The 15244-nt window shown below is 42.4% G+C and overlaps 1 protein-coding gene and 1 long non-coding RNA gene across 4 annotated transcripts in view; one reads left to right on the plus strand and one right to left on the minus strand.

Annotated features, from left to right (window-relative positions):
• Positions 1-1514: 1514 nt before the first annotated feature.
• LOC140480253 (uncharacterized) lies at positions 1515-13008 on the minus strand. The gene is made up of 3 exons (XR_011961232.1): positions 12924-13008; positions 9505-9623; positions 1515-1598 (listed from the first exon to the last, which is right to left on the minus strand). It is a non-coding gene; the product is annotated as an uncharacterized lncRNA (long non-coding RNA).
• Positions 13009-13123: 115 nt separating this feature from the next.
• The window catches only part of pter (phosphotriesterase related), a 37941-nt gene continuing 35820 nt past the window's right edge, over positions 13124-15244 (plus strand). Inside the window, exons 1-2 of one of the 3 annotated variants that reach the window (XM_072575890.1) lie at positions 13124-13259; positions 13727-14174. In XM_072575890.1, coding sequence (XP_072431991.1) covers positions 13743-14174 — 432 coding nt within the window. In that variant the 5' untranslated portion in view covers positions 13124-13259; positions 13727-13742. Of the gene's footprint in view, positions 13260-13719; positions 14175-15244 lie in introns of those variants that run through there. The other 2 variants (XM_072575889.1, XM_072575891.1) reach the window with 2 other exon arrangements.

Consider the following 15244-nt stretch of genomic DNA (forward strand, 5'->3'; position numbering starts at 1 on the left):
TGGATGATTGATTATTCAGTTAATTTGTTCAATGCCTTTCCTATGGGGCCCTGTGTTTTCTGTTAAGCCCTCTCCCCGTTCAGGAGATGAGACAGTAGCACACCACACGTGGGTCCTTGGCCCCCTCCGCCCGTGCCCCCAAATATGTCCAACACCGGTTCCCCCCCCATCCGCCCCCTCAACCCTTTCCAACACCGCACCCCCATCTGCTCCCACCCCTGCCCTCATGTTGCCCTGCTGTCCTGTCCGCCCCACCCCGCCCGCTCCCCAACCACGTCCAACACCCGCCCCCACCCACCCTCCAGCACCTCCCCCCACTCGCTCCCCAACACCGTCCCCCCACTCCCGCCTGACCCTAAACCCCGTCCGCCCAGCTCCCACCCCCTGCCTACTGCACCCCCATCTGCACCTCCACCCCCCAAGTCCGACATAGCTGTCCCACTCACCCCCAGTCCATCTCGCTTACCTCCCCAAGTCTGACCCAGCCGCGCCCCTCTCCACCCCCAAGACGACCCGGCTGCCCCAGCCCCATGCCCACCCGCCTCCCATCCGACCCACCCCCTCCCCCTCAGGGGCAGACAGACTGAACCCCAACAATAAGACTGCTGTTGTCTTTTGGTGGGGGGGGGTGGTGGTGGTGAGTCTCCAAATAGCACGCACACACACACACAACTTTTTGTCAAGTTCCACCTTTGCCCTGTACAGAACAATGTTAGAGAGAAGGTGGGGTTCAGGGTACAACCCTGTGTAAAACTCCAGGGAAAGTGTGGGGGGAGAGACAGGGCGGTCGGTCAGTCATTTGGTGATGGTGCCTGGGCTCCCATCGATGTTCAGGACTGTGCTCGGCAGCATTTCAGTAAGCAGGGTTCACTTTTAATCACTGTAAACAAAAGAGGCGATCAGTGTTGGAAACAGGTCTTTGATGTAACGTTTCTATTGGGACCTCCAGATCTCCTTCGGACAATCTGATATTCGGATAATTGATATTCGGTTAATCGAGGTTCCTTTGCATTTGGATGTACTAGCTTTCAGAACGCTGCTCCTTCATCAGGTAGATAGCTAACTGAAGAAGGAGCAGCGCTCTAAACACCACTACTTCCAAATAAACCTGTCGGATTAGCACCTGGAGTTGTGTGATTTAATAGTTTTTGGGTGAGACTATAGGTTTTGTTCCCTCTAACATTTATGACATAATTATTAAACTAAATTTGAGCCTCTGAAGTCTCCAACACTATCACAGAACTGGTGACTTTCTTAGAGGGTTCCTGATGCCAAATCATTACCACATATTGTGTCCAATAGGTCTTGAGGTATTTTCTATTAGGGTCTATTCTGTTTCCGACTGCCTGGAGTCTGGAGATCTGAGGCAGGACCTAGTTTTGTTCTGCCCTTGAGGAGTTCTCCTATACACACATATGTGAAGGAAGAACCTGAGGAATTTCAGCTGATAACTTAAAGTGAGTGGAGCAAGTGCCCTGATTTCTATAGCTGTGTAGTAATTTACTCACCAAAGTGCTTACAATTAGAGTTACGGATGCTTGTAAATTTGGCATGGCCTCATTCTTTTTTCTAGTCATAGAACCATAATTGTGGCAAAGCTGAAAAACACAGCAAGGCTGATGTTAGGACTCTTGGTTGCTACCTTGAGCCAATACATTTTTTCCTATCTAATCCAATGTAATAAAGCAGAGAACAGCTCTTATTACACTTAGAAATGAATTGTGATTTCAACAAAATTGGAACAGACAAGAACCATTCAAGGCACATGGTACAACCTTTCTTGAGTTAATGGGAAATTCTTCTGGTAGGTTTATGGGCTCATTGTTGCTCCACATTAAGTAGCACTACTTCTATTTGTCATTTCTTATCTTACAGCTGTTCTCGCGGAATATATCTCAAAGGACAGTTTTATCAGCCACAAAAATGGGTTTTGCAATTCTACAGTATACAAGTGCAGTTTCAATTGTCTAGCTATTTTTCAAAAGGCGTCCCTTTCCACTTTTGTACACTCATAAAAAGAATTAATTTGTCTTAGCAGCAGTACTGACAGCTTAATATCATGCAAGTTTAGAAACTGTAAACACCATTTGGGTGAATGATCCAAGAAATTAATGAGACCTCTATTAAGTGAACACTTTGCAGTCATTGACACTTTTGTGGTCCACTGTTTTAATGGATCGACAAACCCATTTATCTTAGAGCCATGTTTTACACAATTACATAAATGGCACATTTGTGCCATGTTTGCCTTAAATTTATAATGTTTGATAAAACTTAAAATATTCCAAATGTAAAATTCCGTGTAATCTGTTTTTAGTGCCATGAATCACTTGACAGAAGCCATGTAAGATTTTGAAACGTACAGGGCAACCTCAATTATCAAAATGACATGGGCGGAGAGTATTTTGTTCAGAAAATTGAATGTTTGAATAATCGAATGTTCGGATAACATAGTTTACCCAAGCATCAGGACCTTGCGATCTCGTTCATTTAATCCGAAATTCAGATCATTGGTGCTCGGATAGCCGGGGTTGCACTGTGCACACTGTTTTGCGGCAAGAGTAAAATGCTGCCATTTCAATATAAAGTGGTTCACATCGTTCAGATACACAGTGAAGACAATTAAATTAAGAAAGTATTCACTTGATCTTTTATCAAAAAAGTCATGCCGATCTGAAAAATGTGCCTTACTTTTAAAGTTCTATTTGATTCCATTGAACAAATGAACTCGGCTTTACTTTGTCACGAATTATTAAAATTCAATCTTGCTTCATTTATTGTCATTGTTTATTGTGGTTGACATCTGTAGAAAAGCAATACTGTAAGACCTTATGGGATACAAAACCATATTTTCTTCACTTTTGCTAACATTGCCAAAAACTGAAATTAATAAAAAGTATTAGAATATCAGTAGAATGTCCATTGCACTATTTATAAGTTACAACCCTCTTGAGTATTACTAACCCTCTGTTACAAAAAAAAAATTGGAAGTGCAATGGGAGAAAAAGAAAGATGATTTTTGCTTGGAGCTTGATAACTGTCTCTAATGATGAACCTGTGCCACTTTCCACAGCTGCAGTCAAATTGAAAAATGATTATTTTACTCCAGGTAGCTCCACAGTAATAAAAGAAATGATTAGTACAGACAAGGTTTCTGCACGACAGTATGAAGTTTTGCAGTCATCGATGGGTTTATCATAGAGGAGCAGAAAGAGGTGGCCTGCCTTAGAGCATTTACAGCACATGACTTTCAACAGGTGGTAACCCAAGTTGTGGTGAATTGTAATTGGGTAATATGGACACAGTGGAGAAACAACACTTGTTTAGTTTACCAATCAGAGGCTTGCTGAGAGAGGCAAATATTGGGAAGGCACTACCGATGTCAGGGAATATGATCTCTTCCCTCAGTCTTTCTGTTGTAATGGGATTAATTGATAAATTAATGACATAACAGGCCAATAACTTCCCACAGCCTAATAACCTACATTTACATAGTACCTCAGAAAACAGTCTAGTGGATTCATTGTTAGTCATCTTTCAAAATTCAATAGACCCTGGAACAGGATTGGAGGGTAGCTAATTCAAATAAGGAAGGAGAGAGAAAACAAAATTATAAACCAGTCAGTATGACATTGGTAGCAGGGAAAATACTAGAGTCCATGAGGAAAGATTTCTTGGCAAGCCACTTGGAGAACAGTAGCAGGATTGTGCAGAATCAGCATCAGTTTATGAAAGGGAAATCATGCTTGACAAATCTACTGGAATCATTTGAGGATGTAACTAGTAGAATTGAGGTGGAGTAATTGGATGCTATTTACTTGGACATTCAAAAGGCTTTCGATAAAGTCCCACATAACAGGTTAACATGTAAGATTAAAGCATGTGAGGGAAATGTACTGGCAATGGATAGAACTGATTGGCACAAAGAAAACAGAATGGGAGCAGATATGCCTTTTTCCATTTGGGATACAGTGAGTAGCAGGGTACCGCAGGGATCAGTGCTTGGATCCAGCTATACACAATGCATATTAATGAGTTAGATAAGAAAACTAAATGTAACATGTTCAAGTTGGCAGATGATACAAAGCTGGGTGGATGGGTGAACTGTGAGGAGGATGCAGACATGCTTCAATGTGATTTGGACAGGTTAAATGAGTGAGCAAATGCATAGCAGATGATGTATAAGATGGATAAATGTGAAGTTATCCACTTTGGCAACAAAATCAGGAATTCAGATTATTATTTGAACAATGATAGATTAGGAAGGGGCAGGTGCAACAAGACCTGGGTGTCCTTGAACTTCTGTCATTGAAAGTAAGCATGCAGCTATAGCAGGCATTGAAAAAGGCAAATGGTATGTTGGGCTTGATAACAAAATGATTCAAGTACAAGAGCAAGGATATCACACCACAGTGCCTTGGTGAGACTGATACTGAAACTTAAAAGGGTTCAGAAATGATTTACAAGGATATTGACAAGGTTTGTAGAATCATAGAATCTGTACAGTGTGGAAACAGGCCCTTCAACAAGTCCACACCAACCCTCAAAAGGGTAACCCACCCAGATGCATTCCCAAACCATATTACTAAACATGTACCTCTGACCAATGCATCTAGCCTACACTTCAGCACAGCCAATTCATCCAACCTACATATATTTGGACTGTGGAAGGAAACCCACTGAGACATGGGAAGAATGTGCAAACTCCAAGCAGACAATTGCTCAAGGCTGGAATTGAACCTGGGTTCCTTGCTCTGTCGACAACAGTGCTAACCACTGAGCCACCGTGCCACTCCCAAAGTATGATGCACTTTTCTGGTCTCCTTATCTGAAGAAGGATTCTCCTGGCACTCAGAGGATGACAGTACGAGGCCTCAGGAAAAGCCATGGCAAGGCTACATCCGCTTCCTCCAGAGACTGATACATCAAGGGAGAAGCTTAGGAATAGAGAGTGTGAGTTCACAATCTGGTGAGCGCCTCAAACACCGCTCTGCAAATGTGATGAAAACCTATTGCCAAATTTCAAAACTTACATAGCATTTAGTCATTTTGACACCTCTGACCCTCTCTATCGTCCCTATTGGTGTGCTACCTTTGTGTGCAAAGATGTAGCTGCCAATGGGTTATCCAGCAGTAGCTATGCACAGAGAAGATCAATATTGTAGGATGATTAGGGCATAGGCAGTCTGTGTCCAATATGTTACTTAGGCCTGTGGCCAAAGTTGTTTCACATTAAAAGTACTATGGCATTTGGTGCAGCCCTTCCCTCACATTTCGAGTTACTTACCGCACCCATAGTGAGTGCGCTTAGAGGCATTTTCTTCCCATTGCACATTTTTGATCTCCAGCACAATAAAATGTGCTGTAAATGTTCCTCAGCCAGTGGCTTCCAATGCTGCCTGAATGCACCAGTGAGCCCCCAAACATTCACATCCTAATAATGTAAAGTCCATAGGTTTCACACTTCCCCAAATCCACACCTAACCCACCTGCATGGGGAGATCATACCTAGTGCTATTATTGCTTGACTAAGAGTCCAGATCCTGGCTGCACAACACATTGGAGCATAGGATGTTGTGAATCTTGAAAGGGTTCAGAAAAGGTGTACAAGGATGTTGCCAGGGTTGGAGGAATAGGGCTATGGGAAGAGGGAGAGGCTTGTTTTCCCTGGAGTGTCGGAGGCTGAACCTTATAGAGGGTTATAAAATCATGAGGAGCATAGATAGGGTGAATAGCCAATGTCTTTTCCCCCAGGCTGGGGCAATCTAAACCTAGAGGGCATAGCTTTAAGGTGAGAGAGATAAGATTTAAAAGGGAGGTAATAAGCAACGTTTTCATGCAGAAGGTGTTAAGTGTATGGAATGAGCTGCCAGAGGAAGTGATGGAGGCTGGTACAATTACAACATTTAAAAGACATCAGGATGGGCATATGAATAGGAAGGGTTTAGAGAAATATGGGCCGGGTGCTGGCAAATGGGACTAGATTAATTTAGGACATCTGGTGTCGGCATGGACGAGTTGAACCGAAGGATCTGTTTCCATGCTGTATATCTGTATGACTCGTGATGAGTGAACGTGCAGTGTGACCTGAGTTGTGATTTAGTCATAGGCAACATGAAGGTGATTCAAACCAAACAGTGAGTAGAATCCACCAGATGCTCACTCTGGTTGAGTTTATCCGATTGCAAACTTATTTGGCAAGTTTGTTAAAATGGATATTAATGAGGCAAGCTGTACCATTAACAAAGTGTCTAACAAGCAATAATTTTATTCACTTGTTGAGAATTGAGCCTTTCACTGTCTGTAAAGATGTCTCATTCTACTTCAATCAGGAATTTGGAGAGAGAGATGAGAAGAAGACAGCTAGCTGTTACTGGAGACAATGCTGTACCTCCATATAACAGTGTGACATCAGAGATTTTTCAAAGCTTTCTCTTTGAAGGATTGGTAGCTTTCTCCTGCACTAGCTCCCACACAAGCTTTGGTAATCTAGGCAGGAACCAATTAGAATACTGTTGTCAAGCAGTTTTCCTTTAGTACAGACCCTATTGGCTCCATGGTGGTTGCTTTTTCTCTCACTGGAAAAATGCAAAATTATATACAACTGACAATGTGCTCCATGAAACAAGATTTTTAAAATTGAAGCCACTTCTTGAGAGTCTCCTGAGTATAAAGTAGTATCTTACCTTTTTATTCCACCATCCAAAAATTAGAGAAATAAAAATGTGGTCTTTACATTGTAAATATTTCTTGAAGATAACTTCTAAAAACCACACTTTGGATTTATGTGCTTCTAATGTAGTAAAATGTCCCAAATTGCCTTTCATTTTAAAACAAAATGTGACACTGAGCTACACAGGGAAATATAAGTGCAAATTGTTGGAACTTTGATTTTAAAAAAAAGTTTTAAGAAAATTTCAGAGCTTTGGGGCCTAGATCATTTGCAGAAACCAATGACGGTGCCATTAAAACTGGTTATGCACAAGAGGCCAAAAGTAGAGGAGCCCCAGTTTTTAGGATCATTGTCGAAGAGTACAAATGACGGGAGGGGTGAAGCTATGAGGAGATTGGAAAAATTGAGAATTTAAAATATCATTTTGTACTTTTTTGTAAGCTTTACTATGAAACATTAGTAATATCTGGAACAGACTGCAACAGTGACTGGACTTTGAAAATAGATCATTTACTATAAAGAATTTGAAACATCCCAAGATTGTGGAATCTTTATTTGAGTGTGAATCTTTATTTGAGGGTTTGTATTACAGATTTCAGAACTATGGAAGTAAAATGGAGAGGAAGTCTGCAGGCAGGTTAGGGAGAGGAACAGGAATAGCAAAATTGATGGCCTCTAAGATTTTATTTATCCATGACTGTGTGGTACAGAAAGGGTTTAAAAAGGACAGAATTCCAAGATATGCTCCCACTTCTTTACTCAAGCAATTATGTTTCTCTGTCTACACAGGGGAGACATCAGTAAACCCAATTATTAGTAATGAAATAGGTCAACTAGATGAATGGGTGAATGGATGCAGGAAAACATCTTGGGACTGGTGATTACACTTAGACAAAGCCTAAGATCCAACAGAAATAAGAAAAAACAGTGTACAAACTCAAGGGCATATTTTCAAAAGATGAGTCAGCCAGCTGTAGATGGTTGGAAAGAGAAATTTGTAGACAGTATTAGAGAACAACAAAGGCACATCCTTTTCTAAAAAAAAATTGCAAAGGTACTGAATGAGTAGCTTTAATTAAAAAAGAAAGAAACTGAATAGTTAAAGGATGCCAGTTAGGAGGTTAGAAACCAATTGAGATTGAATGATACAATTGATAAGGTCTAACATATCAATAACGGGAACATCTATCAGAGAATGAGGATTGGAAGGTGGCATGTATAGAGATCAATTTTAGAAGTGAGGCTGCACTATTCAAAATAATATCAAGCCAGTTAATTAATATTTTTGGCAAGATCAAGTTTTGTGTGCATTAAGTATGAAGGTAATATGCATAAAAATAAGGAGCAAGTAGCCAGCCCAGACATTACATGGATGAGTGTGCATGATAAACAGTGCAGTATTGGAAGAAGTAGCAGACATCGCAGATGGTAGGAATGGTAGTGGATTTGGTGCATATGGTCTTCAGCAAAGCCTTTGAGTAAGTACCATGCAGAACTTTGTTAGAAATGATTGGGTGTGAAATTGAGGAAGTGAACACATTTTATATTTGGTTTTAAATGAGGTGTCAACATAGCGAGGCAAGCAATCAGGACTACTTGCATGCCAAACAGCATAAGCAGCAAGTGATATATGGAACTAAGGGATGTCACAATTAATGGATCAGATCTAAGGTGTGCAGTCCTGCCACATTCAGTCACGAGTAGTGGTGGAAAATTAAACCACTCACTGGACAGGATCCTCAATGGTAGAAACAGCACAGCATTTCAACAAATCTTCAGCCACAAGTGTCAATTGATTGATCCATTTGACCTCTTCAGCATCACCAATACCAGTCTTCAGCTAATTTGATTCACTCTATGCAATATCAAGAAATTGTTGGAGACACCGGGTAGTGTAAAGGTTATGGACCTTGATAACATTCCAACATTAGTACTGAAGACATGTGCTTCAGAACTTGCCACTCATGGAGCTGTTCCAACACAGGTACTCAACAATGTGGTAAATTGCCCAGGTATTTACAGTACACATGAAGTAGAACAACTCCAACCCTGCCAATTACTGCCCCATTAATCTACTCTTGATCATCAATAGTGCTTTCAGTCAACACCTGCTCAGCAATAATCTGCTTACTGATGGCCAGTCTGGATTCCGTCAGGGCCACTCAGCTCTGGACCTCATTATAGCCTTGGTTCAACATTGGTAAAAGAGCTGAAATCCAGAGTGAGGTGAGTGTGACAGCCCTTGACATCAAGGCCACATTTAACTGAGTGTGGCATCATGGAGCACGAGACAAACTGTATCAATGAATATTGGGGCCAAACTCTCTGCTGGTTGGAGTCATACCTGGCACATTTGAAAATGGTTGTAGTTGTTGGGGATTCATAATCTCAGCTCCAGGACATCTCTGAAGGAGTTCCTCAGGCTAGTGTCATTGGCCCAACCACCTTCAGCTGCTTCAAAAATGACCTTCCCTCCATTATAAGGGTCAGAACTGGGGATGTTCACTGATGATTGCACAATGTTCAACAACAAACGAGACTCCTCAGATACGGAAACATTCCATGTTCAAATGCAACAAGATCTGAATAATATCCAGGCTTGGGATGGCAAGTAGCAAGTAACATTTGTGCCACACAACTGTCAGACAATGATCATCTCCAATAAGAGACAATGCAACCACTGCCCCTTGACATTCAATGGTGTTACCATCACTGAAACCATCAACATCCTGGGGGATTATCATTAACAAGAAACTCAATTTGACTCGCCATATAAACACAGTGGCTACAAAAGCAATTTGGAGACTAGGAACAAAGTGATAGTAACTCACCTCCAAACTCCCCAAAGCCTGTCCATCATCTACAAAGCACAAGTCACGAGTGTGATGGACGAGTACAGCTCTGTGGTGATGCTATGGCTTTTAGATGTGTATTTTGTCCTGTTCTTGTTCTGAAGAGAGGTTGAACAGAGGTGAAAAATGGTATGTTCCAAGTAAATAAAGTAAACAGCTTGTAAGGCCTTGGGTTTTTTTAAAGTTGGAACAACAGAAGCAGCACGAATGGGTGGAGTCAAGCTCCCACCGAATCAGAATTTTAGTTTAACTTTCAGCAATTACTATGGTCTCAAGGCTGGATGTGGAAGCTGTTATTCCTCTCTCTGTTACAGCTAAAAGCTTGGGTTCACTTCCTGCTGCAAGAAGTGCATGTGAGACAATCAATTTTGCTGAATTTGCCTTTGCGAAAGATATGTTTATAGATGATACTATATTGGAACAGTTCATGCTTAGTAATTAAATCATCTATTATTCTGTTAAGTTTTCCAATATAATTAAGTTATTCCAATTCTTCTGTATTTTGTTTATATTTTAACTATAATATAAAAATAAAATGTGTTTTGCCTTAAGCTTGGGAGTTTGACTAATCAAATTGCAATCAAAACACAATGCCTTACACTTGCCTTTAAAAATCAAATAAAGTTGGGGTCTAGGTTATCTTCTAAATATATTTTGAGGGGCTTTGTTCTGGTCCTTAACAACTCAATAGTACTCAAAAAGTTTGACACCATCCCGAACAAAGCAGCCCGCTTGATTGACACCACATCCACAAAAATCCACTCCCTCTACTAGTGACACTCAGTATCAGCAGTATGTACCATCTACAAGATGCACTGCAAAAATTCATCAAAGATCCTTAGATAGCACCTTCAAAACATGAAACCACTTCCATGTGGAAGGACAAGGGTGGCAGATATATGGGAACATCCCACCACCTGCAAGTTCCCCTCCAAACTACTCACCATCCTGACTTGGAAATATATAGACATCCCTCCACTTTCACTGGGTTAAAATTTCTGCAGCTTGTTTCCTCGCAACATTGTGGGTCTACCTACAGCTTATGGGCTACAGCATTTCAAGAAGGCAGCTCATTACCACCTTCTCAAGGGTCTCTAGGGATGGACAGCAAATGCTGGCCAGCCAGTGACACCCACATTCTATGAATGGATAAAAAGATACAGAATTGTTTATGATCAGATTTTCAATCATTTTGGCAGTAGGTAATGAAGTCATACTGTTCATTGCTCATCTAAGTCATTTGAATATATGCCTAAAGGAATCAGGTAAATTTTGCAGCTGATAACATGTTAAAAAGTGTTGGTGATTATTTCAAAAATCAAAGTTAAAAGATTTTGACAAGATGGAGCAATACGCAAATAAAAACTGCAGATGGAATCTGAGTCTTATAAGTATTAAGTTCTATATTTTGGTTAAAAATAATGGAACAAAACTAATGGAAATTATATGTTAAATGAAATGGGGCTTGTGCCAAAATCAGGAGAGCTGACCCACAGACCAGTCAATGACAACCTGATATGGTCATTGATGGAACAATGCCTAATAGATTATGCCTAATAGACCTCCTTCACCATCCCTGGGTATGTTCCATCCTGAATGAACAGTGGAGTAGAGTAAGGAGGGAGTTCTTCTGGGTGTTCTCAACATTGACTCTGACCCCATTAAGTCACATGGCATCAGGTCAAACATGGGCAAAGAAACCTCTTGTTAATTATCACGTACTTCAGCTGATGAATTGTATTCCTCCATGCTGAACACTACTTGGAAACACTGACAGCAGCAAAGTTACAGTATGTACTCGGAGTTGCAGATCTCAGTATCAATACCAATAGTGTCATGGTATCATATTATTAACAGAAAGGACAACCACATAGTGGCTTTGGAGACAAAGTTCTATCTTCACTTCGAGGAGAACATCCATCATCATGTGTGACATTACAACTGCACTGAATAGGACAGCATGCAAACCAATCTAGCAGCTCAAAACTGGACATCCACAAGGCACTGTGGGCCATCAACAGCAGAAAGATTGTTTGGTCCTCTCATCTGTAACCTCATGGCCCAGTATATTCTCCATTCTGCCATTACCACCAACCTGAGAAATGAACCCTGGTCCAATGATAAGTGCAAAAGGATATACCAAGCGCAGCACTAGGTATACTTTACAATGAAGTGTCAACTTGATGAAGCTACAAAACAGGGCTACTTACATATCAACAACATAAGGAGCAAGTGATAGATGGGCTAAACAATTTCATAGGGAAAAAGTGAGGACTGCAGATGCTGGAGACCAGAGTTGAAAAAGGTGGTGCTGGAAAAACACAGTGGGCCAGGCAGCATCCGAGGATCAGGCGAATCAACGTTTCGGGCATAAGCCCTTCTTCAGGAATGAGAAACAATTTCATAACCAACATAATGGTTTACAATTAAATAACTTACTGGAGGAGAAGGCTCCATAAATAGGCCTAGCCTCAACTTTGGGCGGAGCTCCCATATCAGTGCAAAAGATAACACTGAAGTTTTTGCATCCATTTTCAGCCAGAAGTGCTGAGTGGATTATCTTTCTCAGCCTCCTGCTGAACCTCCCAGCATCACAGATTTCAGTCTTCAATCAGTTTGATTCATGCCATGTGACATTAAGAAACAGCTGATGACACTGAATACTGCAAAGACTATTGGCCCTGACTATATTGCAACAACAGTACTGAGGCTTTGTGCTCCAGAGCTAGGCATACCACTGGCCAAACTGTTCCAGTATAGCAAGCCCACAAATGTGGAACATTGCCCAGGTATGTCCAGTCCACAAAACTCAGGGTCAAGTCCAACCCAGCCAACCATCAAACCATTAGCCTACTCTCAATCTTCAACAAAACGATGGGGATGGTCAGTGACAGTGCCAACACGCGTGACAGGCTCGACAATAACTGGCTCACTGACACTCAGTTTGGGTTCGGCTTGGGCTGCTCGGGCCCTGCTCTCCTTACAGCCTTGGTCCAAATGTGGACAAAGGAGCTGGACTTCAGAGGTAAGAGCATCTGCCCTTGACCGTCAACAAGTTTGATACCATCCAGGAAAAAAGTTTATTTGACTGACATCGCATTTATTGCTTTCAACATTCACTCCCTTTACCACAGGGTCAGGAATGCGTACTCTCTGCGAGACGTAATGCACTAGATCACCAGGGTTCCTTCAACAGCCCCTTCCAAACTATAACCTCTGCCACCTCGGACCAGGACAGCTATTGGAACTGGGTGGATATTGTCCTATGTTCCTTCTGCTCTCTCTGTGATACTTTGGCAATGAGCTCTGGCGGAGAACATACGAATGTACGAGCAACGTACAGCATTCGTGGTAAATGAAGTGTTGATTCATAAAGAAATATATAAACATTCGCTCACGGGTGCGATCGAATACAGTAACATTTCAGTATTCAGTCTCCGAATTTGGTGACGTGGTTTACTTCAACATTTGTCATCAAACTCACACCCGAATGTGCACTAACACTGCCCCTAACTTGAAAGCCTTGCTGGATAGTTCCTGTTACAGCATCAACATATGGCAAAGTGAAAGGGGCAAAGTGCAGATCGGACCTCGCGAGAATGTGCGCCGCACGGATCACGGAAGAGAAAACTGGAATGGGCTGCTGACTGACAGCTGGATTGAAATTTGACCAGGCACCTTGGTATCTGATAGCTGGACTGCACCTCGATTCGTGAATCGACTGTCCCGACTCGGTACGAATTCTATGCAATGGGATATTTACTGCTTTTGGATCTTTCATAACGCTGACGTGACTCAGTCCGATTAAAAGTGCAACACTGCAGCATTGTGCTGGCAAATGAGTGTCAGAGAGAGTTATCATCAGGTGCCGGAACTATTCTGAGAGTTGGCAAATTGTGGGATTTTCTCACGTGGGTTTTAATCTGGAGTTTGTCAAGGTTTCCAAATCTGGTAAAAACAATGACTGCAGATGCTGAAAATCAAATACTGGATTAGTGGTGCTGGAAGAGCACAGCAGTTCAGGCAAGGTTTCCAAATCTGCTGAGTTAGCAATATTTTACAACCGTCTGGTATGACTTTAAGCGACTCTGGAAAAAGCTGCCCCCTTGTTATGTGCAGGGTTCAGGGCAACCTTTCTCATTAGTGGGGACGAGCTGGCAGTCAGGCTGCAGCTAATTGTTTGCTTGTTCTTAGTTTGCAGGTAGCACCTCAGGAAGATGTCAGAGCTGAGTGGGAAAGTTCAGACCGTGCTGGGAGTGATGGATCCCAGACGGCTGGGTCGAACCCTCACCCATGAGCATCTGACCATGTCTTTTGCTTTCTGTTACACGCCGCCACCCCCGGGTCAAGAAGCCTGCTCTGAAATGCCGATGACCATGAATAACCTGTACTGGCTCAAACAGAACCCCTACAGTCACAGGGCCAATCTGCTGTTGAACGAGGAAGTAGAGGCGGTTAAAGGGGAACTCCTGCACTTTAAGGAAGTGGGCGGTGGAACAATCGTGGAAAATACCACCACTGGGATATGCAGGGATGTGAAGGCTCTCCGGCGCCTTTCTGAAGAAACTGGAGTTCACATCATTGCTGGGGCAGGATTCTATGTGGCCGAGACTCATTCGTCTGAAACGCGGAGTACTTCTGTGGAGAAGGTAACTGCACAGAACAGGGGTAAATCAGTACCGTAGGCAGAAAAGGGTCTTCACAATACCGCGATGGATACAATTCATTCCCCACTTTTATCACCAATTGCAACTGATCTGGGAAAGAAAGTTGAGAACATTTGGTGAGGTTTCGTTCAACAGGGGCAGTAAGGAAAGTGACATTTGGACATTTACCAGCAGATTAGTAAACAGCTGATCTGACAGTACTCTTTCCCTAGTGGATTGCTACGATTGAAACACGCTGTCAATTAGGGTTTTAGTTTTCAGCCAGAACGGGATTTTACTTTAGCGGAGACGGAAAAGGAGTCGTGGGAGACTCCAATCTCTTTATGCCCTCAGGAAGATGTCAGAGCTGAGTGGGAAAGTTCAGACTGTGCTGGGACCGATCGATCCCAGACGGCTGGGTCGAACTCTCGTAGGTAAAAACAAGGACTGCAGATGCTGGAAACCAGATTCTAGATTAGAGTGGTGCTGGAAAAGCACAGCAGGTCAGGCAGCATTCGAGGAGCAGGAAAATCGACGTTTCGGGCAAAAGCCCTTCATCAGCTCTCACCCACGAGCATTTTATGCCCCTAGGCCTCGACACTGTTTGCAAAATTCCACTTGCTGCACTGGTTCAGTCAACTCAGAAAACCAAAGCCAAGCTCTGCTGATCTTGCAAGTCAGTACAAACCAGTTGTGAAAACCATTCCATCTGCCCCAGCAAAACCTGACAGAAAAGGATAACTTATTATTAGCAATCAGTTAAATATAATCAGACAGGAATGTTCAGCCGAATTTCTTTATAATTAACAAAGGGCAAACACTGTCTAAAACACTACCTGGCTGATCTCAGGATTCATAGAGCCATGGAGTCATAGAGATGTACAGCATGGAAAGAGACCCTTCGGTCCAACTTTTCCATGCTGACTAGATATCCCAACCCAATCTAATCACACCTGCGAGCACCTGGCCCATATCCCTCCAAACCTTTCCTATTCATCGACCCATCCAGATGCCTTTTAAATGTTGCAATTGTACAAGCCTCCACCACTTCCTCTGGCTGCTCATTCCATACA

Source organism: Chiloscyllium punctatum, chromosome 8 (assembly GCF_047496795.1).
Source record: "Chiloscyllium punctatum isolate Juve2018m chromosome 8, sChiPun1.3, whole genome shotgun sequence".
Taxonomy (NCBI): domain Eukaryota; kingdom Metazoa; phylum Chordata; class Chondrichthyes; order Orectolobiformes; family Hemiscylliidae; genus Chiloscyllium; species Chiloscyllium punctatum.